We start from the raw sequence: 27,385 nt of genomic DNA on the forward strand, positions 1-27,385 counted from the left end.
TTTCACAAAGTGATCTTGCCAACTTCTCATTTTGCAACTTGGGAGCATCTATCCATGCTTTATTAGGCACTTTAGTCCATGTTGGTCTCATTTTCCTATTCCACACAGGAAAATAGTTTTGATCTCTGTTGGCATGCAGTGAGGCTGCTACACTTTGGCTATGGTGTTTGTACATACTGCTGGTTCAGGGGTGTAGCTCACGAGGTAGAGCAGTTCATCTACTAATTGGAAGGTTGATGGCTTGATCCCTGACTATTGCAGTCTGCATGCCAAATATCCTTCGTCAAATGAGTTTTATTTCTTCTCGAAAACCACATAATATCTTAAATCACATATACCACATAGGTCAAAAACAAAAAATAAACATGTAGGTCACAAAACCTACAGCAGAAGCACAACACTTAAATTCATTTGTTTGTAGCTGCAGGTCATTGACATTAAACAAACATGGGTTTGTGTTAATGAACAACTTGTTTAATGTACAAAATGTAGATATGCTACGTAATGATTACCAAAAAAAGTATTCCTTGGTTCATAGAGAAAAGAGTTGTGCTTCAGTGAATCGGCAACATGGTCCACAGTCATGATGGTGATGTGTTTTTCCATATTAAAAACTCTGATCAAACTCTGATCCCTAAACTGCAGCTAAAACTCTAAGAAGGAAACTATCATCACAGAGGTTTTAATATTACTCCAAAAAAGCAACAGAGGGATTATTAAAGAGTTTTATTGTACATTTAAGACTGAAACATAAAAAATAAAATCCACAGACCGAAGAAAATTTTCCAGTAAAATTGGGGGCTTGACAAAAAATTTAAGCTCATAACTGAAATCTGTGGACGAGGGTTCACTTTTCTGTCATTGTTCAGTTTGTGTGAAAGACTCCTCCTTCAGTCAGCTTTCAAGGCATAAAAGATGTCATCCTGGCTGACGTTGAGTCGGATGCGCTGCAGGACTCCCAGGTGACTTGGTTCCAGCAGCAGCAACCTGCAGGCTCCCAGACGCTGACAAACAGCCAGACCCTCCGAGACACTGATGGGCCGAAGACCTTCAATCCGACAGAGAGCTTGGTGCTGCACGAACACCTGGCATACAAAACACAAGGGGACCTTATGTTGCATTTCAAGTTGAGACACAGGACTCCAATTTCACAGTGCAATGTGAAAGTGGGTAAAATTGCTGTGGACTGTGTTAAAATTAAACAATCAGCTACAATTGTTATCTTTATGTATAGCCTTTTAAGCTTATAACTGTAGAAAATTTGGGCTGCATCTATCAATTATTGTAGTAATAGAGTAAACTATTGATGTTTTTTGTGTTATGTGTCAATCATCACACATTTTGTTTGAGGGAAAAAAGGTTTATAAGTTGGAACATTAATGGAATTGGCACACAGGCAAAGAGAGGTAAAGCTGCCTATTACAAGTTTTAAATCCCCATTTTTAACAAAGGTACTACTTTTAACGATTTCTGTGCTAATACAACCCTAATTAAGAGGGTATCAGGTCAGTTAAGTAGCTGAGAGGATTAATTCATTTCAGCAGCTTTGGTTTAAATTAAATTAACAAGTGCACTAGAGGGGTAACAATGAGAAACCCCAAAACAGGGATGGTTTTGCAGGAAGCGGAAACTGAAATTTTTCCCTCCTTATCTTTTCTGACCAGTGTACTACTTGGTTGCATGACACCCTCTAGTGGTCCCTATGCTCAGTGCCATGGAGCAAGACTGGCCTTTGCCATAGAGAACCAGAACTGGCAGGTACATCGATGCTTTTTACAGAATACAGCAGGCTCATTCTAAACACACGTGACAAACATAAAAAGACTGTGAAGAATCTGTACAGAAAATTATGCTGCCTGTTACATCGTTCAGCATGACTGAAGGGTCATGCTGAGGTGGACCAGTGATGGTCTGGTAAAACATAGGCATGGAGGGATGCACAGACCGCTACAGGATAGGCAACAGCCCTGAGGGCCACTAGGTTTTGGGATGAAATCATTGGACCCATTGTCAGACTCTAAAATGAGGCAGTACCAAGGCTTATTTAGAAAGAATATACAGGAAGTTCCTGGATGATGAAGGAAATTATTCCAATGCAACATCCTCTGGATATTATGCAAGCATTACTGCCATTGTCACTGAAATCTACACGCATTTCATTCTTTAGGACACTGTAGAGCTCGCTCCCATTCACCTCCAGTTAACGACGACTGGAGCTGGGTAAGCTGACAGGCCAGTGATTTATTATCATAACAGATGAGTTTTCTCTTGCACCACCTCGGTCAACATGTGTGATGTAGAGATAGACTGTATAGACTGTAATTTAAACAAAGATGTAGGCCTGTGTTTCTGAGCTCATCTAATTCCTCACAGAACAGCCAGCGAAACATGATTTATAGAATATTATGAATGAATATCTGCATTCATGTTAGATTTAAGGTCTGTGTTTTATTCTTTAAATGTGTATTTATTGAAGCCTTTAAAAAAGTAAATCAACTTCTTGAATAGTTTCATATACAGTCTATAGAGGCTTGTTGGTTTTGTTTTAGTAACTTTAGTTGTTTTATATTTCTCACCTGTTGGAAAGTCGCCTCTTCCAATCCCAGCCGCCTAAACTCTGCAATAACAGCTCTGAGGAAGAGCTGCTCCTGTGTTGACGCACACCTGAAAAAAACCAAACCACATCAGTCACTTCTCCTTACAGCTGCCAATGCACATCTCTACAGCATGCATTACTAATGTGACCAAAGGTTTGGTCTCACCTGATGGCAGTGATGTAGGCAGAGGAAAACATCTCATTCAGTGCTTCCATCATGTGACTCATTCCCACCAATCCTGTGGAGGAAGGGTCAGCAGCTGAGTGCTCACAGATCTCCGTTGCCCGCCGACAGATGTCCAAACATCGGCGAGCATCACCGGACAGAGCAGCCACCTGCCAGATATGAGGGACACAGACGTGACTTGACGGTGGGCAGGTGAGTACACAACAGAGCAGGTGAGACTGCATTAAAGACAATCTGGTTGCCAACCTTCCTGGACACCAACTGCAGAGCGTCCTCCTCAAAGGCCTTCAACTTGTTCAGCCTGGACATGATGATCTCCTGCAACTGCTTGAAGCTGTACGGCTGGAATGACATCCTGGTCAAACCCTGGAAGCAGCAATGCAAATGATCAGTGGCTTTTAGTTTATGTTTTTTCCTACAAGTCATCTGAATGAGATATTTAGTTGTTGTATTAATATTATTAATATTCAGATATTCAAAGGGCTGAAAAGCAAAATAAGTAGGAGAAGAAATTATCTCGAAAAGACAGGAAGTAAAGTGATGTCAAATTGTTTAACACAGTCTGACACTTGAATGAGAATTACACAAGTGCATTTCTGTTACTACTACTTTCTCACAGTAGCTTCAGCTTGTGTCCATGTGAGGGTAGGAACATAAATCAGCCAGTAAATTGCAGCTTTGGCTTCATGCTCAAATCTTTTTGCCACACAGCAGTGACCTTTAAACCATCATTCATAGTATTGCTGTCAGGGAACGTAAAAAATAGCAGTGTTTAATCACAGTCTCACCAGTCGACTGGCCACTCTGTTGATCATGATTCTCTCGGGCAGATCCATTGTGTTGGCGATGGTCAGCACCACCAGGCGAGCATGACGCCGTGTCGGCCATTCGAACAGGTTGTACATCACGTTCTGCTTCCTCGTCCACAGCAGGTCTAACTACAGCGGGCCAAAACAAAAAGTATAGTACAGGATCGTTATTCTGCCGTCACAATTCTTAGTTAAAAGTGACAGACAAGCACACAGGCTCTATACATGGTGTGAGCAGGCACCATTTCCTGAGGAACCTGGGGTTCTTCAACATGTTTAGCAAAAATTATCTATCCATCCTCTTCCCGCTCATCCTTACAGGTAGGAGGGGAATGGAGCCTATCCCAGCTATCATAGGGTGAGAGGCGGGGCACACCCTGGATAGGTCACCAACCTAACACAGGGCTAACACAGAGAGACAGAACAAACTGTTATCCAGTATGATTTATATTACTAATTAGAGTAATATCGGCCTCTGTGGGCGATGCACATATCCCAACCAGACATGGACTTGTGGTGTGCAGGAAGGAGCCACCCCCAAACTGTTCCAGCGTAGTTGGGAGCATGAAATCGTTCAAAATGTCTCGTTCTGCTGAAGCATTAAGAGTTCCTTTCACTGGAACTAAGCGGTACAAACCAGGCCCTTGAAAATAACCCAACTCCGTAATACGCCCCCCCACACCATCAAACTTGGCACAATGCAGGCAGACAGGCAACCTGGCGACCACCAAACCCAGACTTGTCCATCAGGTTGCCAGACAGAGAAGCATGATTTGTCCCTCCAGGAAACACACCTCCACTGCTCTACAGTCCAGTGCTGACATGCTTTACACCACTGCATTCATTGCTTTGCATTGTGCTTCATGATTTAAGGATTGTATGCAGCTGCTTGGCCATGGAAAAGAATGGTTTTCAATGGAAAGCTGTCTACACATGGTTCTCGAGCTAATCTGAAGATCACATAAGTTTAGAGGTCTACAGCGACTGACTCTACAGAAAGTTGCTGACCTCTGCACGCCACGCAACTCAGCATTCGCTGACCCTACTTAGTGATTTTATGTGGCTTTCCACTTTGTGCCTGAGTTGTCATAATACCACAAACAGCTGACTGTGGAATATTTAATATCAAGGAAACTTCACAACTGTACTTGTTGTGCAGATGGCATCGTATCAGAGTATGAAATTCATAGCTCCTGAGAGCAACCTACATTTCTCAGACTATTAGGCAGAATACCAGTTACCTTGTGATAAATGGTCAACAAGGGTATGTGAAGTCAGGGGCTTTGCGCACAGAATTTAATTTAAGAATGCTAAAATTGTTCTTATTCCACACGGTGGCATGGTGGTTAGCAATGTTGCCTCACAGGGAGAAGGTCCTGAGTAAACTTTCTGTGTGGAGTTTGCATGTTCCTCATGTGTCTCTGTGGGTTCTCTCCGGGTACTCCGGCTTCCTCCACAGTCCACAGACATGCAGTTACTAGGGCTGGGTTAATTGGTGACTCTAAATTGCACATATTTGTCAATGTAAGTGCACATAGTTATCCATCTCTGTGTTAGCCCTGCGGCACACTGTTGATATACTGAGGGTGTCCCCTGCCTTTTGCTCTATTGTAGCTGGGATAAGCTCCGGGCCCCCGTGACTATGATAAGGATAAGCGGAAAAAATTTCCTCTTTAAAAAAAAAAAAAAAACTGTTCTTACTTCATCCACAAGCAGCACAATAGTCTCCTTCCTGGGCGCTAGGTTGCTGAATCTCTTTTCCAGCAGAACTGCTGCGTGGTCAGGTGTGGCTTTCTGACCAGTCAGTTTCTGCAGGGTTGAGATAAATAAATGAGAGACGTTAGTACGGCAGGTCAGCAGATAGCCCATGTGTCAAAGTATCCTTGGCCAGCACACTGAACCCCGAGCTGCCCCCATGCATTAATCACAAGTCTGTGAATGTTGGATAAAAGCACATAGGGATAGACAGCACTATACACTGTACACACACACGAGCATCCCTGTTTATAAGCTCTGTAGAGTAAGTTGGTGAAGTGATAAAGCAAAATGATTATTACAGTCCTGACTAAAGCCTGCAGCGGCTGTGAAAAAGCTTCATTCCCACCTGTAGGATTTGGACGTAGGCCTGGTGTGGGTCTGTCATTTTCATCCCATTGATCTCGATGAAGTGGAATGAAGGGATTTCATCCATGTCAGCTGCGTGCTGCAGACAGCGAATCACCTCATGAACTGTCGCTGTCTTTCCAGTTCCTGGCACACCAGAGATGTACATGCACCTGTAATAAAACAAAATCCCATTAAAGACCACAGTTTAAAAAAAACAACAAAAAAACAATAGCCTCGAGACATGTGGACCCTGAAGTGTGCAGATGCGACTCCAGTAAGACTGCTAAAAGCTTTCTCTCACCCTCCTGTGTTGTCAATGATCTTGCTTTCCACAAAGCTGTAGATGTCCTGAAACTCCTGCTCCCTGCAGGGCAGAGACTCTGGCACCGATGACACATGCAGCCTGATAAAAGAGGAGGAACTCATTAAAATACAACAGGTTTAAATTTCAGTCGATCCGCAAGTAAACTTTTACTGCACCAACTCGCCATCTTCTATTTTGTGACTGCAACGTGCTTTACTACAGCCCTCTCTTTCACACATACACGACTAAAAGGTCAGCTGCAGATACAATGAACACAGTTGTTCTTGTTTGACTGTCAAGGACACTCGAAGTCCACCTGAAGGGTTCATGCATTGTTGCTGCACTGTGGTTCAAACAAAAAAAGAAAAGAAAAAAGGTCCACGGATGTATCTTTATCATACAACATGGATTCGCATGAAGCGTCATGCTCACCATCTGAAGTGTCTGCACTGCAACAAAGAAAGTTTAGTTTTCTGAGTCCTTTCACTTGTGTCTACCATGAGCTCACCTGGCTCTGGCTTCCTCCAGGATGTTAGCCGGCTGTTGAGTCTGCAGGGACCTGATGGGGATGCTGGGCGTGGCATGACGGGGGGTTTGTGGCGTTCCCGGTGAGATCTGTAGAAATATTAGAGAGACGGTGAGAAAGTGGTGATCTCATGTCTGAATATCAGTGTGCGTCTGGTCTTCATCACCTTCTTTGCGGGAGTTCTTCGTTGCGTTCTCGCTGAGGAGTAAGATTTCTGTCTTGAACGAGAATTGCGAGAACCCGTTGCAACATATCGGAACTTCTTCGCTGACACTTGATCATCAATATTCGGCCCATCCTCATCTTGACCCTCCTCTTCGCTACTGCTCAGCAAGTCATTCTTAGATGGAACAAACTCATCCTCATCCTCTCCGGATGAGTTTAGGTCCTGATGGTTTTCCAGAAGATTCCTGATGGAACACATAAGGCAGCTCAGACACCCTTAAGATTTACAAGTCGTTTTTCACTTTGTTAATGTTTGATTGTGGTGGTGCTATGAAGCCAAAACACAGACTACATAAGAGTGACACAAGTTAAAAAATAAAAAAATAAAACAACAGAAAGGGTGTGAACGTTAAAATGATCATTTGAAACAAATCGTGTTAATTCAAGCTTCAAGCAGCAGCAATGGTGCCCTCACACCTTTAATCAAGGTTTTTCTTATTGCTTGAAATGTTTTAAGGCCTGGAAGCTTACTGGCCCTTATAAATAAATTATGCACACTGTGTGGTTTCAAAGAACACTCACTAATTATACTTAATTTTGCTCCACATATTCATGCGTGACTTTATGATGAGGCAATCACTGGACAAGAGGTGGGGTACACCCTGTACAGGCCGGCAGCCTGATGCACAAAGACAATCCTTCACATTCACATTCATACCTATGCACAATTTAGATGTAATCAACTTCAGAGGAAGCCGGTGTACCTGGAGAGAACATGCAAACTCCACCTCGACTAGTTGGTTATGATTCGAACTCAGAACGTTCTTGTTGTTCAACTTTCCATTCAATTCAGGTTTATTTATACAGCCTAATGCTCTTCTACTTTTAAATATCCTAGGAACCCCAAGTAAGCCTGCAGTCCGACAGAGAAGTGCTCTAATGGGCTGATATGGTACTTTAAGGTCATTAAGATAAGATGGGGCCTGACTATTCAAGGCCTTGCATGTGAGGAGAAACAGTGCTAACCATCACGCTGCACGCATATGGACACAAACAAATTCGCCATCAGAAAGTCAATGGCAAACTATAAGCCAGTTGCACAAGTTGCCATTAAGTGTGGGATTTACCAGTGAGATGCTCTGTCATTGCTGCTGTTTCGCAAAGACCTGAACCGCCTCAACCGAATCATCAACAAGACTAGCTAAGGATACAGACTACGAAATGGAGCAATCGTCAGCCACCTCGGCCACATGGGTGACACAGAGCTGTATGCCAAGAGTGAATGACACATCAGTTAACTGATCCACACCAGTGGATACTACACCAACAACACTGGAGTGTAGTCACATGGTAACAAGGATAGGGAAGGCAGTCAGAACTACCAGAAGGCAACATTGCAGACAGCTACAAGTACCTTGGAATACCACACCAAATGGGAATCATGAAAGGGCCGCTAGGGCTGCAACCAAGAACAAGATCCGGGCAATCAACATCTATGCCCTGCCAGTCACAAGATATCCTGCTGAGATAATAAGCTGGCCAAAGAAGGAGACAGAAGCCACTGACAACAAGACAAGAAAGCTCCTTATCATGCATGGAGGGTTTCACCCAAACTCCAGCATCCTGAGAATGTATGCTAAGTGAAAGGAGCAAGGGTGAGTACTAGTGGGTGTCAGAACCAATAACCAGGATGAGACAAACATCCGTGATCATCAAGAAGATGATGTGTGCATTATCCGACTACGAAATGGGCAGCAGAAACTTGAGAAAGAACAGGAACCATCATGGAAGGACAGGCCCCTGCACGGTATGTACCACCGGCAGATAGTGGAGGTGGCTGACATCCAGAAATCCTACCAGTGGCTGGACAAAGCTGGACCGAAAGACAGCACAGAGACACTAATCATGGCAGCACAGGAACAAGCTCTGAGTACAAGATCCATAGAGGCTGGGGTCTATCACACCAGACAAGACCCCAGGTGCAGGCTGTGTAAAGATGCCACTGAGACAATCCAGCACATAACAGCAGGGTGCAAGATGCTAGCAGGCAAGGCATACATGGAACGCCATAACCAAGTGGCCGGCATCGTATACAGAAACATCTGTGCCGAGTATGGCCTGGAAGATATGCCCCTAGGGTGGCTGAGAATGACCGAGCTAAGATCCTGTGGGTCTTGTAGACACAGATGGACAAATTGGTGATGGCTAACCAACCGATCATACTAGTGCTGAATAAGTAGAGGAAGAAGGCTGTGGTGATAGAGCCAACTGTGCCAAGTGACAGCAACATCAGAAAGAAGGAACAGGAGAAGCTGGAGAAATACCTAGGGCTAACAGAGGAGCTAAAGAAGTGCACTTGGGACAGTGAAGCTTCCCCCAAACCAGCCAAGTGGCTCCAGCAGATTCCAGGAATGACATCCAAGATCTTTGTCCAGAAGAGCGTGATCCTAGGAATAGCAAAGGTACTGCACAGGACCTCACACTCCTAGGCCTCTGGCAGAGGATAATAATAATAAATAATAATGGATTGCATTTATATAGCGCTTTTCGAGACTCTCAAAGCGCTTTACAATTCCACTATTCATTCACTCTCACATTCACACACTGGTGGAGGCAAGCTACAGTTGTAGCCACAGCTGCCCTGGGGCAGACTGACAGAAGCGAGGCTGCCATATCGCACCATCGGCCCCTCTGGCCAACAGCAGTAGGCAGTAGGTGAAGTGTCTTGCCCAAGGACACAACGACCGAGACTGTCCGAGCCGGGGCTCGAACCAGCAACCTTCGGATTACAAGACGAACTGCCAACTCTTGAGCCACGATCCAAGTTTCAAGACTGCCTGCAGGGACGTTTTGCATAAATGCACATACGAACAGGCATAAACATGCACTCTTTCACACCACTGTATGTAAAAATAAGAGAGATCCCATGGATCCACTTTTACACTCACAGCTGTTTCTTGATGCGTGATGACACCAGCATGGCCGACTTCCTCTTAGAGCTCCTCGGTGTTTCAGTGACCATTGGAGACTTTTCATTCTCCACCTCCGCTCTACACACACAACACATGGACGGGTATAAGAGGAACAGCCTGTAGTTTTTGGTTTAGTCTACATAAGGAAAACCACATCTTAAATCCAACGCATATATCAAATGCACAGTGTGTGTGACTTGTATGTGAATATAGTAGTCAGGTGAACCTGGTACATTTTTATTTATAAACTTTAAAATCACGCATTGAATCGTTCTCAAATTATCACATTCGCAAGATTTTCAGAAAACTCTGACCTCTAATCTTGAAGTCAAGGTCACTTAGAATCAAATTCAAAATTTTGGAATTTTTAGTAGATGCAGCTATTGTATCAATTTCAAAATTTTTGTATCAGTTGATACTTCTCAGAGGAAAGTAGAACTGGATACAAACTGTAGCAAGCCAAACATGTTGAAGCACCAATGATAAACAGGTCACATTAGCATCACGTGTTGCTGTGTCTGTGTGCAGAGTGAAAGATTATGATGGGTAAATGTATGGATGAGTTTACTCACAGAACACTGAGGACTGGCTCTTTAATGGTTTTCAGCTCCTTTTGTGACACAGTTGTAGCTCTGTTTGAAAACACACAGGACTTGTTACAACATTTGAAAATCTCTCTAGACACTGAAAGGCTAATCACTTTAATATGGCTATCCAAACCTACATGGCTAATAACTGGTTGGGCCTCCCTTAGCAGCAACAACTGCAATTAAGCATTTGTGATAACTGGTAGTGAGGGGTGGAGGGATTCTGACCCACTCATCTTTGCAGAATTGTTATAATTCAGCCACATTGGAGGGTTTTCCAGCATGAACCACCCTTTTAAGGTCATGCCACAGCATCTCAGTTGGATTCAGGTCAGGGTTTCAACCAGGCCCCTCCAAAGTCTTCATTTTGTTTTTCTTAAGCTATTCAAAGGTGTATTTTGGATCAATGTCCTGCTGCAGACCTGAGGTGCGCTTCAGCTTGAGGTCACAAACAGATGGCTGGACTTTGTCCTTCAGGATGTTTTGGCAGACAGCAGCATTCATGGTTCATTTACCACAGCAAGTCTTCCAGGTCCTAACCTGCCCCAGACCATCACACTACCACCATCACATCCAGCTGTTAGTATGATCTTCCTTTTCTGAAACGCTGTTACTATCATGAGATGTAATGTGAAACACACCTTACAAAAGGTTCAACTTTTGTCTCTTCATCCACACAATATTTTGCACAAATTTTTAGGATATTCTTGCCATGCCAGCCGTTTCTTGCCTAATCTCTTTCTTATGGTAGAGTCACCATAAGAAGGGGAGGGGGTCACTTTTTTCCCCCCCACACAGGGCTATGTAGGTTTGGATCCCCCTCTTTAATAATAAACACCTTTATTGACAAAGTGCATGTTTGTTGTCTTTGTCAAATGTTTCAGAGCACCAAACGCTTTTTTACACCACTGTATACTCTCCTTGGAGTGGCATCGCTTATCCTCTGTGTCCTAACCAAGTTCTTTGTTGAACCAGTCACCATTTCATCACCCTCCCAAGGACTGAAAGTGGCACCAGTGTGCTTGGTTTTATAGCAGTTATCTCAGGTTTTAAACCAATAACCTAATTTAGCTCGGGTACGATTATGCTCACATTCCTTTGAACTGTTGTACCTGTTTTGACCAGTAGGAAATCAGGCTCCACCTCCTGAGCTACCAACCCCTTTCACTACAAGTATGTATGTTTACATCGAGTTTAAGTCATTTTAAAAAACTAAACATAGAAGCTTTCCGGTTTCAACCCGTTTATCTTTGCGTTTGAAAAGTTTAAAACAAGCAAAACCTAAACGGCCCTTAAGCTGAAAGTAGGAAGCTGTGAGTGTCAATGAAAATCTCTTAATTTTTCAATCTTAACTTGAAAATCCCTAATCCTAAACCTAGCTTAGAGTTTCTACTGCATATTGTAAACTGTGTGACGGTTGAATTTACATAATTAAATGACTGGGTTACAGTGTGTTTTTTTTTTTTTTAAGAAAACCACTGCGTCTGTGTGCCAGACGGCGCTGACCTTGTGGAGTCATCCTTGGCTGGTGACAGAGGGCTATCCGAATCAGAGAGTTTGTTGAGGAAGACAGACTTTAAGGGGACACCACACTGAGCACCGGTGGGTCTGTGGGCCTTCCTCAGGGGTGTGAGGCTGTGGGTGACGGGCAGAGGATGAGCGGCAGAGGGAGGAAGCCTGCGAGTCAGTGTCACCTTTGATTCCAACTCTTCATTTAGCAGCTGACTCAGGACTTCTTCACCTGTCACTGACTTGTCTGGACCTGACAGGACAAAGATGGACAACAGAGTTTTATTCACTTAATGCAGTTTTATTTATATAGTGCCAAATCACAACAGCCACCTCAAGGCGCTTCATATTGTAAGGTATTGGCCCCAAAACTTGGGATTCTGTTTACAATGTCAATAAATAAGAAAATGCAATGAACTGCAAATCTCTAACCCATATTTTATTCACAATAGAACAAATCAAAGGGCTAAAAAAGTGCTTTTAAATACATCTAAAATGAACATCAACTGCAGCAGGATTGGATTAAAAAGGTCAGAGACACAGATTTTCTCAAACGTAAAGATGGGCATTGTCACTAAATCTGCAAATACGTCTACAAATTGTGGAATAAATTCAGAAAAATGTTTCTCAACATAAAAGCCAAGACTTTGAATATCTTATCATCATGGACACGGCCAAAAATCAGTCTTGGATTCCTGTAATCTGTGGGCTTTCAAGCGGCACAGGACTCAGATCTGTCATGGAAATCATTGCGTGGGCTAGGAAGCTTCCAGAAAGCTTCTTCATGAACGTGATCCAGAAATACTTTGTCTTCTTTGGGCCGTAGGTCATTTAAAATGGACTGAGACAAAGTTGAAAACTGTTGCTTGGTCAAATAAATTGAAACTAGAAATTTGGGAGACAAGAATGCTGCATCCTCGGGACAAACAGGAAGAGGGGCCATCCAGCTTGTTATCAGTGAGTCTAAATCTCTGATAATATGGAGGTACATTAGTATTTATGGAACTGACTTAGCACACCTGGAAAGGCACCAACAATGCTGAAAGGCATCTACGGGATTTAGAGAAACTTGCTCCTGTCAAACCGCATATTGGTTTTGTAGAAGGGTCCAGGTGCTGAACTGGCCTGGTCCAGGCCATTGGCCGATTGAAAACATTTACTGGATCATGAAACTATAAATATGACAATGATCCAGTTCTGTTGAGGAGCTAGAATCTTAAATAAGATAAGAAGGGAGAAAATTCCTTTCTGGAAGAAAAAAAAAGAAAAGAAGAAGAGGTTATGCTACAAATAAATAAATAATAAATAACCTTTTCTTCTTAATTTGACTTTTTTTGTTCTTAAAATCGTACATTTTCTCAGGTATTCTATGCTCGATTGTGAATAAAAAATGGATTTATGCAGACTTGCAAACTCTTGCATTCTGGTTTTAATCAAACTTCACGACTTTTGGTATTAGAGATATATAAAGAGCCCTGTTGTTCTCTGGTACGACAAAGTGGTTGCATTTTAAAATCCTTGTGCGAACACTCACTGCTGAGCTCCAGTCTCTTTCGGACACCAGGTGTCCTGGCCGTCGCATTCCTCCTCTTGGCACTGAGGCATTTTGACGCTGACAGTTTAGTGGCCGAGTGAAGTGACTCAGCCTCGACATTGGCAGGTGTACCTACACTGCTGCAGCCAACTTCCCCTAATGACGCCTTCTGCATTATGGCGTGGTCCGGTGTGGGTAGGACACGCCGAGAGGGTCCTCTGGGGGTGGCTGCAGATTGGGAGCAAGAAGGTGACATTGGGAGGGAGGGTTTAAGACAGGAAGGAGGTGAAGAAGCAGGTGCTGGCTCAGCGGGAGACTCCACCACGGTCGAGTTCACCACCCCGAAGACCTTGGAGTCCCAGGACAACTTCACATACAGGGTATCTTTGTCAGTGGAGTCAGGGAACGGGTCATTGCTGTCGAGGTGCTTCACCTTGGAGATAAAGGAAGGAAATTAAACATTTTCGCATTTGACTTTAAAGCATTTGTGATTTAAATGAAGCTCACCTTCACAGGCCTGAGGATGGACTCGACGTTGACCTCATTATCACAATTACGACATTCATAGTAGAAGATCTCCTGCGGATGAGGCTCTCTGCCAAGCAATTTCAGTTTGTTGACAGGCAATTCAGACACACGCATGAACCACTGAACTACCGCCTTCATCTGTTGCCCATTCTCTGGAAGAGACAGGCACAAGACAAGAAAGTCAGTGTCTCAAAGTGGAACAGAGTAAATATCAAGTTAGTTCATTTGAGATTAATTTCGAGTTGTTTTAGTCCAACTGAAGTCCAAGAAAGTCCCAAGTCGAGTTCTAAATTATTCTAAATCCATTACTATTTGAAACAAGACCATTTCAAGTGTCCACTAATATGATCTCAGACTTAAGATAGCCAAGAGACATTCAATGATTGATTGTGTTGGACTTGATCGTTTCTTGGGTTATTCAAGTCTAAAATAATGTATCATCGTTTAAGGCAAGTCTAACTCAGGAATCAATTTGCCAAAGTCGATGTCAATTCATAAAAACAATTAATTAATTTTAAAAAGCTGTTTGTCAAACTTGAGACACGTCCATGTCAGCTTGAGGGCCAGAACCAAATCTGTCTTGAGTTAAGTCCCAAATCAGAGCCTAAGTTATTTGTCATCAGTTGAGAAAAGTACACGTCAGGTCCTTGGTTAGCTGAGCCAGCTCCAAGCTTGTGTGAATATGACTCACCATCACCATACAGCCTGGTAACTTTGGCCACATATGGGTTGTCTTCATCACACCCCTCTATGAGGATGTGTTGGCCTTTGTTGACGATGATTTTTGAGAGACCCTCCACACTGATCACAAAAGAGCTGAAACAAACGAAAGAAAAGAAACATAATCAAAAACTACTGATTATGGGAGCAAGAACTGGAATCTCAAAATACAGCCACATTGATCAATGGTGTCAAAATGCTTTGTCATCTTGCAGATATTTGATTTCTGGTTTAGGGTTAAAATTTCAAAATGGGTCATTTCAAAGCACCAAAACATAACTAACAAACTTCTGAAAATACACTTTAACAGTTCTTCTAGATTTCTATGGAAAAAAGGGTAGAGTACTTCCATCTGGTCATAACACCGGTGTGGATTTAAAGTCCACAAAACAAGCCACATACTTGAAATGACCTGGTCAGCATTACATAAATCACATTTTTAACAAAAGTTGGAAATGTTTAGTAAAGATTTTGAGACAGACACGTCACTCTATGTGCTACAACATGGACATAATAATAAATGTGTGACTATTTACACTGTGGATTCTCACAGAAGGCATCAAAACTATAAATGAACACCTGTGGAATTATGTAGTACAAAAAACATGTTTTAGATCCTTCCAAATAGCCACCCTTTGCTTTGATTACTGCTTTGCACACTCTGCACAATGGTTTTTCAAACACTCTTGAAGGAGTTCCCAGAGATGGAAAAAAGGGTACAGTACTTTCATCTGGTCATAACACCGGTGTGGATTTAAAGTCCACAAACAGTAAAAACACACAGTAAAGCCAACGTGGCACACATTCCACGAGGCGTCATCAACCCATCACTAAAACTGTGCCCCTCTCCAGGCAAACAGTAACATGGTAGACTGCATTAAAACTGACTCCACCCATGAGCCCAGATTAGAGTTGTGATGTCCACAACACAGTTACCATCTTTGTACCTGGGAGAGTTCAATACTGTGGACAAACTGGTAGCAACAAGTCAATAAAACAAACTATGACAGTAAATTATATGTTAACTTCGTATGAGTGTCGACTTTGGTAACTTTGACATTTTTGTAACCACATCAAAGGCAAAGCCGACAACATAAAGTGAAGAATAAGATCAACGAGCGCTAGACTTTCCCTTCTTTAAAATAAGCAGACAATTGTTGTCCCCAGCCCCAGGGACCGAGGGCTAGGGACAACAAAAGAGCACAATCACGCGGCCCACCACTGCCTTAAATGAGTATCACATAGTTGTTGTTTGATAGTTTGTCATTCTACTTAATTCATCCGCAGGACTCTTATCTCCCTTAATTATTCCAACAGAAACACTTTTAACTATCAAATATGAAAAGACGGAGTATAAAAAGGCTTTTTTTAAGGTGGAAAAAGAATTACTCACTCATAGTCGTAGGTTTTTAGCCTCCTGTTGAAGCTTCGTGGCTTTCCACTCCACTCATATACTCGTCTGATTTTCATTCGAGTGAAATATTTCATCCTGTTTCGTCTCTTTCAGCTCACACAGAGGACAAAATTACAACAACAAAAAACAAAGTAACCTTCTCCCCACCGCGAAGCCGATCTGCCCGCTTCTCTGATTTAATCTACTGAAACTACAACACACAGGACAGCAACGAGATTTCGCGCGAAAAATGCGTAGTTTCCGGTTTTCTTTTTCGTGTCTTGAGGATCCAACACTGGCGTCATGCTGCCCCCTGCTGATTACTCCAGCCCTTCGGAGTTGCGTCAGGACACCAGGCATAAACTTGCTGTAACTTTCTGCTTTGCTCTTCATTTGCTCTTCAAATGTCCTGGTAAATTCATGCCTGAACATTTTATGGGGGTTTTTTGTTTTGTTTTTTACGGAAGTTCACTGACTTTTCCGTAAATGGCAAAACGGACAATTCTGTAGATTTGCAGTATACTTTGTCCTAAATGAACACTTTACAGTATAAAGTGACTTAAGACAAGATTTATTGACTGTTAAGTAGTGCCATATGAATAAAACTGAACAGATCTAAAGAAGGTGTTTATTAGAACAGGACAGATGGGTGACTGCAGCCCTCTGAGCACAAGGCTGACAGGACTTTTCCCCCATATAATGAATAAATAAAACATAAAAATGAAAATGTAATTAAGACAGATTACTATACCAAACCTACAGATAAAAATGTGTTTACTGGGTTTGTTTTGTCAGCTCTAGCTTTTCAAAGACAATGAGGACCAAAGTACAATTAGAAGTGCTTGTTCTGATGAACACTTCATGGTTCAGAATCATCTTCAATGCACAACTTTTTCTATGCTGTGCTCAAGGTGCTCTCAGCTGTTTAACACGATATATTTATAATTTAATCGCATTAAGTCAACAGTGTCACAAAACAAGCCAATATACTTGAAATGACACATACTTGAATGAAAGTGTGAAATAACTCAAAACATGTTTTATATTTTATATTTTTTATAGTTAGATTCTTCAAAATAGCTACCCTTTGCTTTGATTACTGCTTTACACACTCTTGGAATTGTCTGGATGAGCTTCATGAGGAAGTCACTTGAAATGGTTTTCCAACAGTCTTGAAGGAGTTCACAGAGATGCTGAGCACTTGTTGACCCCTTTCCCTTCACTCTGCCATCTCATCCTAAAACATCTCGATTGGGTTTAGGTCAGGTGACTGAGGAGGCCAGGCCATCTGGCGCAGCACTCCATCACTTTACTTCTTGGTCTAATAGCCCTTACACAGCGTGGAGGTGTGTTTGGGGTCATTGTCCTGTTGAAAAATAAATGATGGTCCAACTAAACGCAAACCGGATGGGATGGCATGTCGCTGCAGGATGCTGTGTTAGCTCTGGCTCAGTGGCCCTTCAGTTTTGAATAAATCCTCAACAGTGTTGCCAGCACCCCCTGAAAAGGACAAGCGGAAGCGAATGGATGGATGAATTTGAGGGTCGTTTTTTCTTTGTGTGTGTGTGTGTGTGTGTGTGTGTGTGTGTGTGTGTGTGTGTGTGTGTGTCATTTTTATCCACACGCCATACCAGTTGGTGGCGGTAATGCACCGTTTCGCTGTTTGCCAACAAGAAGTAGCGGAAGCAGGAAGAAGAAGAAGAAGAAGAAGCGGTCGAACCGGAAATAATATTTACCCTTTCCGGTTTGGTGTCTAAGTTTTTTTTTGTTCATTTTCTCCATGCCAGAGTAGCAGTATCATGGCAAACAGAACCGTTAAAGACGCTAACAGTATACACGGGACTAACCCGCAGTATCTGGTGGAGAAAATTATCCGCACACGAATCTACGAGTCTAAGTACTGGAAGGAGGAATGCTTCGGTCTCACCGGTTAGTAGTGTCACCAGTGAGCTAACGTTAGCTTCATGAGGGCTCCTTTTAGCAAGCGGGTTACTATCGACTGTTTACGTTAAGCGGGCTCAGTTACATTCTTGGAGAGGGTAGATAGATATATATTTTTAGGTAAAATATATAGACTTCTGAAAGATTCAAGATTCTTTATTTGTGACATGCATAGTCAAACAAGTACAACACACATTGAAATCGGTCCTGAAACCCTCCTTGACTGTGCAAAACATTATAAACAATAAGTAAGTTTAAATTAAAAATTGGAAATTTTAAATTAAAAAACTAAATTAAAAAATGTACATTTTGCAAATGGAATATTAAAGTGTTTTGTACCATATTAGCACAGCAATGTCCTGACCGTGCAATGCAAGTAGAATAAACAAAATTAAGTAACGTAAACACAGTAATTGAACTGAGTGACTAGAGTTATGTAGTGTAATGTAAACAGAGTGACTGGAGTACAACAGTGACCAGAGTAATATAAGCAGTAGTGAAGCAGCATGATCACTGTAGCAGCGTGTGCCGTAATAATAAATCAGATACGATATGAAATATGACAGTGAGAATTCTGAAATGTGACAAGAATATAATATAAGGTCCTGTTCCAGACCCTTATGGTGATGCTATGAGGGGAGTGGGGGCGTGTTCTGATTTAGGACTTGGCTGGCCTGAGGATAGAAGCTCCTCTTGAGTATCTCTGTTTTTGTCCTGATAGTGTGAAACCTGCCTGATTGCAGAAGTTGAAACAGTTTGTTACTGAAGAAAGGCTATAGAAAAAAGAAACAAATTTAGCACATGGTTCTGTAACATGCCGTTGTGTTAAACAATGTAAATGCGAATGTTTCACCCACATTTGTGACTAAAAACAGACCTGAAATCCAAACATATTTAGTTTGACAACATTAAGTCCACGTGGCTCCCAGTTTTATACAAAAGCAATGATAACACAATAGCAGCAGTGATGATAACACTGGCATAGTTTCACATGGAGATGGACTCTGTTTACACTTACACATGCACCGGGAAGAGCAAAGAGGCTTAGCTGTTACAGAGACGCTGAGGAAAGAAAACGTGTTTCTAGAGCCCAAAAACAGCAGTTGTTCCTGTAACCACCATTAAAACCTTTACTGGGAAAAAGGTGGCAGGAGCCCTTCATCAAAGCACCTGATCAACAAACACCAAAATTTGTTTTACACAGAGAAAAATCTGCAGTAAGCATCCGAGAGTAGTATTAAAACATGCAGATGAACTGTTAACTTGGTTTCATACCATGTTTATATTACACAGCTTGCTGAAGGCTAATGGCAGCCATTCTATTTTACAGCCATACCTGCAGCAAACAGGGGTCTAAAGGGAGACATGGAGTGTTCTAGACCATATTTATTTTAAGGCTTTCGTAACATTTTTCAGATTGCAATTGAAATGGTGTAAAATCTTGTGTTAATTAAATTGCATTAATATTGAAAAAGTGATGTCACTCCCAAGTTGGCGCATTCCAGCAAAAGGAATAAATGTTAAAAGACCTCATCTACCTCAGACATTAGAGACTGTTCTGGCCCTTCCTGTACAGTGTTTTTAACCAAGTCAGTGGTTTCCAGGTTCTCCTAAAGTCCACAGTCAATTCCTTGGTCTTTGTCACGTTGAGCTGCAGAGGTTTCTGCTTGCACCGCATGGGGACAGTCCCTTCTGGTGCCTCAGTGTTGCTGATGATCTTGTCAAACACACAATGTTGAAACACATATATTGTGGTCTTTCTGTCAGGCAATCAACAATCCAGGACACAGCTTGTTGTACTACTTAGGCATTCCTTTCTTCATCTCCTTCTCTGATAGTTGGATACCACAGTAATTGACTCAGAGTGCTAATATGCTAATATGGGAGGGACATCACTCCCCAGTTCTGAAATGGTAGTGTTAGTAAAATAGTAGTAAAACTCTAAACTTCTAATCTGTACAAGTCTGTATACCTCTGTTCATTGTCTAATTGGAAACATGTATGCAGGTGCATTTGCAGGCAGCAATTGTATACAGTGTAATTTGTATTTGTAGTTTTTTGTTAACAATGCTTTTGTATGTTGTTTCATCCTCAGCCGAGCTGGTTGTCGACAAAGCCATGGAACTTAAGTATGTTGGTGGAGTTTTTGGTGGAAATATCAAACCCACTCCTTTCCTTTGTCTCACACTGAAGATGTTGCAGATTCAACCTGAAAAAGACATCATTGTCGAATTCATAAAAAACGAGGATTTCAAGTGAGTTTTCTGCAGAGAGAAAAGGAGTAAACACTTATGTTGTGTTAATTTTCTCAACCAAGTTCATAACGTATAGAATTCACTCAAACTCGTGAGACTTTCAGACACATTCCCACTATTTTGCTTAGCTAAGGTTGTAGCATTGTTGTAAAGATAAAAGACCTTTATGAACATTTGACCTTAAGAAAAAGTTGCATGATATTTAGAATACCCATATATGATTTCTTATATGGCTATATGTTATCAGTGCAAACAATGGCATTGAGAATGGCATTTTAAATTGCTCTTTATAGCAGCATTATCACTCGGAACTTCAGATCAGTCTATTGACCTTGAAGGAGAGGTCAGAGGTCAAATGTGAGAAGATTTTTAACCTTTATCTGGTACTTTTTTTTTTAATGTTCAGAATACACACTTGTAAGAATCATAACTTAACATGTTGTTCAGTTGACATTGAAGACCTTGGTGGATGTAAGCCAAATTCTAATTGATTATTATGACCCTTGAGTTTTATCTGAATTTATTCAAAACTTTTTAAGCTATTGTGTTTACAAATCGGATGATGAACTCAAACAAAAATGTGATGAATCACATATTTGTACTTTTGTTCAGTTAATTTGTATGAGTGAAACCTATTTTCCTCGGTTTACTTTGCTGCTGTCACATGGCAGTGCATTCGCTGAATACTTTATTGATAATGATTAGGTTAGGAAAATATGTTTCTGCTATTTTGTAAAATTGTTATTAATAAAAAGCTCTGTAAATTGTTTAAGTACTGTTTTATAGTTTTATGTGTTTTTAAATGTCTTTGTGCCTGAATGTGATCTTGCTGATTATAATGTTGCACAGCAGTTTGGTAAACTGTAGTCGGCACTCAGCAGCGTGTGTAGCACATTTCATGCTGGATTGATTAAGAATATATTTTTATATATGTAACACATAGAAGAGGTATGACATGTTCGTGCTCATTTTTTTCCCCCTCTTTTTTTTAATTTTTTAAATTTTTTTAGATATGTGCGTTTACTTGGAGCGATGTACATGAGGTTAACTGGAACTGCAGTGGATTGCTACAAATACTTGGAGCCTTTGTACAATGACTACAGAAAGATTAAGAGCCAGAACAGAAATGGAGGTGAGTTTGACAAGTTAATCTATAAATGACTGGACTCTAACTGTTGTTGGAGGGAGGTGAATGATATCGCAATATTTCAAGAAAATTTGCAATAATGATATTTCTGACATACAAAAGAAAAATACTAAACATTTTATTATTTGCGCGCTGCTTGCAATCAGCAGTACTTGCAATGTACAATGTAAGTGCATGAAATGCATTCTCCAACCATCTTTTCACATGAGCTAATGTCACTAATAAACTTACTAATTTGAAGTGTGAATCTTATTGAAACAAGGCCCCAGCACTAGGAGCATTACAGTGTAGCAGTACTGACAGCATAAGTCAAAGGTGAGCACAAAAGTGGCATAGGCTAAGTGTTCTCTCTAGTGTTTAAGTATGAAACTACTGGTTAACATTTTAGTTTAACAATAATTAAAGTAATTTAACCTTGTAACTTGTCAAGAGCTTGTACAGTATTGTAATATAATAAACCTGAATTGTGTTTTTCTAACTCAATTTTTATATTTTTTATACATTTATTCAATTTATGTTATTTTATACCAAAACTTGAGACAGCACAGTCCAGAGAAGTGAGGAATTCATCAAGCATAACTTTCAACCACTTAAGAATATAAATAAATAAATTACAGTAAAATGTAATTTGACATCTTAATAAAAAAATATCTGTTTTACTTGACTATTGTTTTTCTCTTCTTTTTGTTAAAACAGTAATTTTTTAAATTCATTGACAGTATTGATTCTATTTTACGATTGCAATTAAAGAATTCTGACTTTTTTTTCTCAAAATTCTGAGATTAAAGTTGGAAATTTGAGAAAAAAGGTCAGAATTTTGACTTTTTCCTCAAAATTCTCAGAAAAAAGTCAGAATTGTGAGAAAAAAGCCAAAATTCTGAGAAAAAAGTCAAAATTCTGTCTGAAAAAATTCTGACTTTTTTCTCAAAATTCTGGAAAAGAAGAAGAAAAAAAAGGACATGCCCACTTTTTTTTCCCCCAGTGGCCCTAATCATCTTCCGTACAAAGCACTTGCACATACTAGTGGATTAAACATTGCAATTTAGGACAGCTTTGGCAAAAACCTTACATTGGGTGGTTGTTTATATTTGTAGGCGCTGTGCATGTATATGTACACCAATCAGGCACCGATCATACAATGAGACTGATTTTTTTCGTCATTGAGACACTTGTTAGTGGGTGGGATATGTGAGGTAGCAAGTAAACATTTTGTCTTCAAAGTGGATGTGTTCGAACCAGGAAAAATGCGTAATTTTTTATTTTTTATTTGTAAATTATTACAGAGTTTGAGGTGATGCATGTGGACGAGTTCATCGACGGGCTTCTTCACGCAGAGAGAATGTGTGACGTCATCCTTCCTCGGCTTCAGGTGTGTTAGTGTCATTTTTGTATATCTGACCTGTTTGACGTGCCAATGTCATTGACTTTTCTTTTTTTTATGCGTGTATTACAGAAGAGGCAAGTGCTGGAGGAGGCTGAGATGCTGGACCCAAGGATTAGCGCTTTGGAGGAGGACTTGGATGAAGTAGAAAGCAGTGAAGAAGAAGATGAGGAAGAAGATAAGGTTAAAAAGAAAATTATCAGTAAAAATCTACCATATAAAACTGATGCAATAAATTGGTGGTTTCTGATTGACACGTTCATTTTCCAAATATATTTCTAATGTTTAAAGAGCCCTCGCTATAACAAAACACAATATGTTCAACTATCAGCTTTTGTTTAACTGCACAGTTAGCATATGTTCAGCTTCACTGAAACATTAAAATCCAGCTGTAATAGCAGTAATGTTCAAGTTTGTAAAATGCCTTATAAAAGACTCGGTACATCCAGCGTGGCTAGGAAAACTGGGGTGTTGGCCTTCGATCTGGTGACTGAAACAGGCTCTCCTCCACACTGTTCTCATTTGTATACTATTCTACAAAACCTAACTTTAAAACTAACAAGTGGATTTTCCATGTCAGTGCAGTTACCAAACAACAAGGAACCACTGACTGTTTAAGAGACAGATTGTTGCAGCCAGGTGTAGCACAAAACTGCCCCCCTTGGGCTGCTATTTACTTTTAGTCCCCCTGTTTTTCAGTGATTTATCAGTTCTGCTACTACTTAGCCGACATAAACTAATGTAAGCCTATTAGCTGCAACCAACCTGGTGACGTTACGTTCTGTACTGCAACAAGATGGCGCCGAATATGTAAAAGCTGCAAACACTTGTAATACAGATAGTATTACATAGTGTAAATTAGTTCCTTTGCAATAAAATGACTGGTTTAGGTTGCTCAGCTCAGTTATATAGAGATGTCTGCATAAAATGGCTTCTATGTCCACTGAAAATGTTGTCTGTTATTGGGTTAACTGAAAAATAAAAACATGAATGAATTTGGTTGCAGATGGAGAGAATTCAGACTCCTGAGCCACATAGACGTGGTTACCGTGACAATGACAGACCTCGCCGCTCCCCATCACCACGTTACAGACGCAGCCGTTCTCCCAGACGGTACTCATTGTGCTCATCCTTACATTTTCTTTAGTCTTCATATGTTTGTGAATAAGACAAGTAGACTTGCAGAGCAACCTTTTCCCACACTGAGTGTATACAGTTGCTTTCATTATGGTAAACTCCATTATTTCTTCTTCAGGAGGAGCAGGTCTCCAAAGAGGAGAAGGTATGACTGCTTTTTGCATTCACTTTAATCTTTTTAAAACTGCACTGCTAGTATGTGTGTCTTACAGGAATATCTGTGTTTTTTATTGTACATAAACAGCCCCTCACCAAGGAGAGATCGCCATCGCAGCAAGAGCCCCCGGCGCCACCGCAGCAGGTCCAGAGAGAGACGCCACCGCTCCAAATCCCCAGGTAAGTAAAGGGGAGATCAGTGTTCTGTGGCCATATGGTATAACCACAATAACAGACAGCAGAGAATGGGGGAAAAATATGGGTTATTAAAGAGTCTGCAGAAATTTAAGTTAAACAAGCAACCAAATATATCATTCATATGATTTAGAACATATATGTTCTCCATCAACTTGGAGTTCCAAAGCATTTAAACCATTATATCTTTAACTGCTCACTTACTAATGAACAAAGCACTTTGTTTACAGTTAATCAACCAAAATTAATCGATTGGCTTGTTACTGTTATTTTTGTTATGTATATACATATATGTACAGTGGTGACAAGTTTATCGTGGTAGTTACATTCTAATAATAACCCACAATAGGTGAAATCTGTGAAGTAGCCATATAGATATATATATGTGCGAGATAATATATGGTTGAATATATATTGGACATTCTTACCTCCAGCAGGGTTTGTTAAAAAATGCATGCAAACCATAAAACACCTGGCCCAGACATTTTTGTGGGACACTCAGGATCAGGGCCAGTGGTCCACAGGATGACTTGGATTCAAATTTGTTTTCATCTATTTATTTTTTGCAAAGATTTGTGCCACAATATCAGTGGGTTTTAAACCACTGAAATGAAGCCAGCAATCATAGAAATTCATGTTTTTCTTCTGCCATCTGTTTTGCAACTGTGTTTTAAGTTTTTAACACTGGAAATGTTCAAGTTATTTCCATAGTTACATAAGTTTGGAAAACTTTTGTCTATAACTAAAAATGACTTGGTGTCATTGTTGTGATCCAGGTCACCACAGAAGCCACAGACATCGCAGCCATTCCAAGTCCCCAGAGAGGTGAGTATTATTATTAATGCATATCTGGGTCACGTTATTTGATTAGTGGGCACTGCGCTTCCTGGTCTTGATGTCAGTGGCTTCTATCTCCTCCTGTGACCAGCTTATTATCCCAGCAGGGTACCTGATCACAGGCATAGGTGTTGATAGCCCAGATCTTGTTCTTACCATTCAGCTGACTCCTCGCATACTGCTCCTTGGGGCTGTTCATCTTGTAGCCAAACATCTCATGATCACTGCTGCCATAGATCAGCTGGTTAGTCTCGGTAATGTTTGCAGTACGTTTTGTCCGTAGTGCTGCATTCACATCATCTAGTAGACCTTCAGAGGGTAATTTATGTAATCTTGGTAACCGGCTACAGAGGGTCCAGGATCCTGTCTTTCAGGTCAATTCCTCTCGCACTTAACGATACTTTCATGATACTTGGGGCTTCATTCCCACCCAATCTTGGGTATCTCCCCCTGACTTGTCGTCTTGGCTCCCCCTTGTGTTGCATTTGTGTTGTTCCTTGCCAATCTCTAGCCGTGAGAGCAGTTTCTCCATTATACTTTCAGGATTTTGTCTATAAACAAGTAACTAAATTAAGTAACTAACAAGAAATAGCACAGGCACACTATACTGTGCCGTAATTTGATATGGGCTAAAGACAGAAAAGAAGAAGGAGAAAGAAAAAGAAATGTGTATTTTTAAGCTCCAGGTTAAAAATAACAAGACAGAAAAAGAGAAGAAAGAGTTTCCCTCTGTGTGCATATTTGTATTCACCAACTCCAGTGTAGTGGTATTAGAATATTCATTGTTTATTTAACTTGGTTTTGTTTTGTTTCACGTTACAGGAGTTCAAAAAAGAGTCACAAGAAGAGTCGAAGAGGAAACGAGTGATTTTTTTTTTTCTTTTTGTTTTTATACCAAACTTTCAGAAATCTGCTTTCTAATTCCTGTGTATTTGTTTTCTTTTCCCTTGTTGTTTTTTTGTGGGGGGGGAGTATAAATATATAAAATATTTCATGTAAACATGTTCATTGTGCTTAGAATGTGTTTCATAATCTGATTTGATCTGACATTTCAAAAATAAAGGCCCCTAAATTGTGACTCTTCGGATGTTTCAAGGATGTTGTTGTTGTAATAGAATTAGTAGTAATAGTAATAGTTGTTATTGTTGTTGTTATTATTATTATTATTAACTGATAGGCAAATGAGGGAAGTTTCAAATTTGTAAATGAGACGAGGGCTGAGGGAACTGGTAATGGAGCTGTATTCACATGGCCATTGTAAATATTGTCGTGTGTGGTACACACACTGGGGAAAAGTTTTCCCCAGTTTTCCCCCCATGACCCTGGGTAAAAAAGTGATGGTTTGAAAAGCTCAGCACAGTTTCTCTAGGCACAGTGAGGCCTGATTATTGTCACACCTGTGCACCACTGAGCGTGAGTGGATTCCAGCATGGAGTGTTTTTGCAAGTGAGCCACAGACTGTGTGAAGAGGAGTGTGGCCCTGGACTTTCCCTCGATTCCCCCGGAGGCCTGCGTTTGAGTCTAGCCTGTCCGGCCTTGACAGTAATAATGACTGTAGAAGCTACCGGAGCACAGAGGAGAAGAGCTGGTGAAGCCTGGAGACTGGGTGTTTGTCAAGGTGATAAAAGAAAAACATGGTCAACAACCCAGGTAGGAGGTATGATATCAGACACTGCTGTCCACACCTACTGCTGTTAAAATAGCTGAGCAAAATACCTGGTTACATCGAACTCACTGTAACACATAATGAATCCCACACCTACAATGGAGTAATTGTAATGGATAATTGGATGTTTTAGACTGCCTTTGAAACTAATATTTCTTGGTGTGTAGCTTGTGCACCTGCTACGCCAACACTGGCCACATCACCATTTCAACTACCATCAGGTAATTGTCCAGCCAGCCTAGCACGTATGCTGCAGATGTTTAGAAGTCCTTCGCTGCCCCCAAGTGTAACCTGTATTTCTTTCTGCATTTTTGCATACAGCAGGGCATGCAGGATGTTCGGAACGTGCTGTTGAACGTTTATCCCTAACAACACTGCACCTAATGGCACTGAACCAAGCATTAGAAGGGCTCACTGGCCTGAAATGAGTCCAACACTTTTCCATGCATGGTATCAGTCAGCATTTGCGGAAATGAACAGGATATTGAAATCCAGCTCGAAGTACCAATCCAGACGCCGCTTTCTCTTGGAAGACCCTTCTCCTGATCTGTTATACAGTCTTGTCAAGGAGATCTACAGATAATTCCTTTGACTTCAGTTTGGTTTCTGCTCTGACTGATTTTAAGTAGACAGGTGTGTGCTTTTTCAAATCATGTCCAGTCAAGAGACTTTACCACAGATGGACTCCAATCAAATTGTAGAAACATCTGATAGATGATTACTGGAAACAGGAT

The 27,385-nt window shown here is 41.0% G+C and overlaps 2 protein-coding genes across 2 annotated transcripts; one reads left to right on the forward strand and one right to left on the reverse strand.

Annotated features, from left to right (window-relative positions):
• Nucleotides 1-748: 748 nt before the first annotated feature.
• orc1 (origin recognition complex, subunit 1) lies at nt 749-16,156 on the reverse strand. The gene is made up of 17 exons (XM_063501299.1): nt 15,937-16,156; nt 14,515-14,639; nt 13,803-13,975; nt 13,296-13,728; nt 11,759-12,014; nt 10,238-10,297; nt 9,642-9,743; nt 6,695-6,938; nt 6,511-6,617; nt 6,000-6,101; nt 5,697-5,868; nt 5,294-5,401; nt 3,572-3,721; nt 3,030-3,149; nt 2,763-2,932; nt 2,577-2,664; nt 749-1,085 (listed from the first exon to the last, which is right to left on the reverse strand). Exons 1-17 carry the CDS (start codon nt 16,029-16,031, stop codon nt 891-893), a joined length of 2,700 nt encoding a protein of 899 aa, XP_063357369.1. The 5' UTR covers nt 16,032-16,156; the 3' UTR covers nt 749-890.
• A 1,501-nt stretch (nt 16,157-17,657) lies between these two features.
• On the forward strand, nt 17,658-26,052 carry prpf38a (pre-mRNA processing factor 38A). Its single transcript, XM_063501240.1, has 10 exons — nt 17,658-17,865; nt 19,973-20,132; nt 21,143-21,264; nt 22,563-22,648; nt 22,733-22,843; nt 23,667-23,773; nt 23,916-23,942; nt 24,042-24,133; nt 24,925-24,973; nt 25,808-26,052. Exons 1-10 carry the CDS (start codon nt 17,736-17,738, stop codon nt 25,851-25,853), a joined length of 930 nt encoding a protein of 309 aa, XP_063357310.1. The 5' UTR covers nt 17,658-17,735; the 3' UTR covers nt 25,854-26,052.
• The last annotated feature ends 1,333 nt before the right edge of the window (nt 26,053-27,385 follow it).

Source organism: Pelmatolapia mariae, linkage group LG17 (genome assembly GCF_036321145.2).
Source record: "Pelmatolapia mariae isolate MD_Pm_ZW linkage group LG17, Pm_UMD_F_2, whole genome shotgun sequence".
NCBI lineage: Eukaryota > Metazoa > Chordata > Actinopteri > Cichliformes > Cichlidae > Pelmatolapia > Pelmatolapia mariae.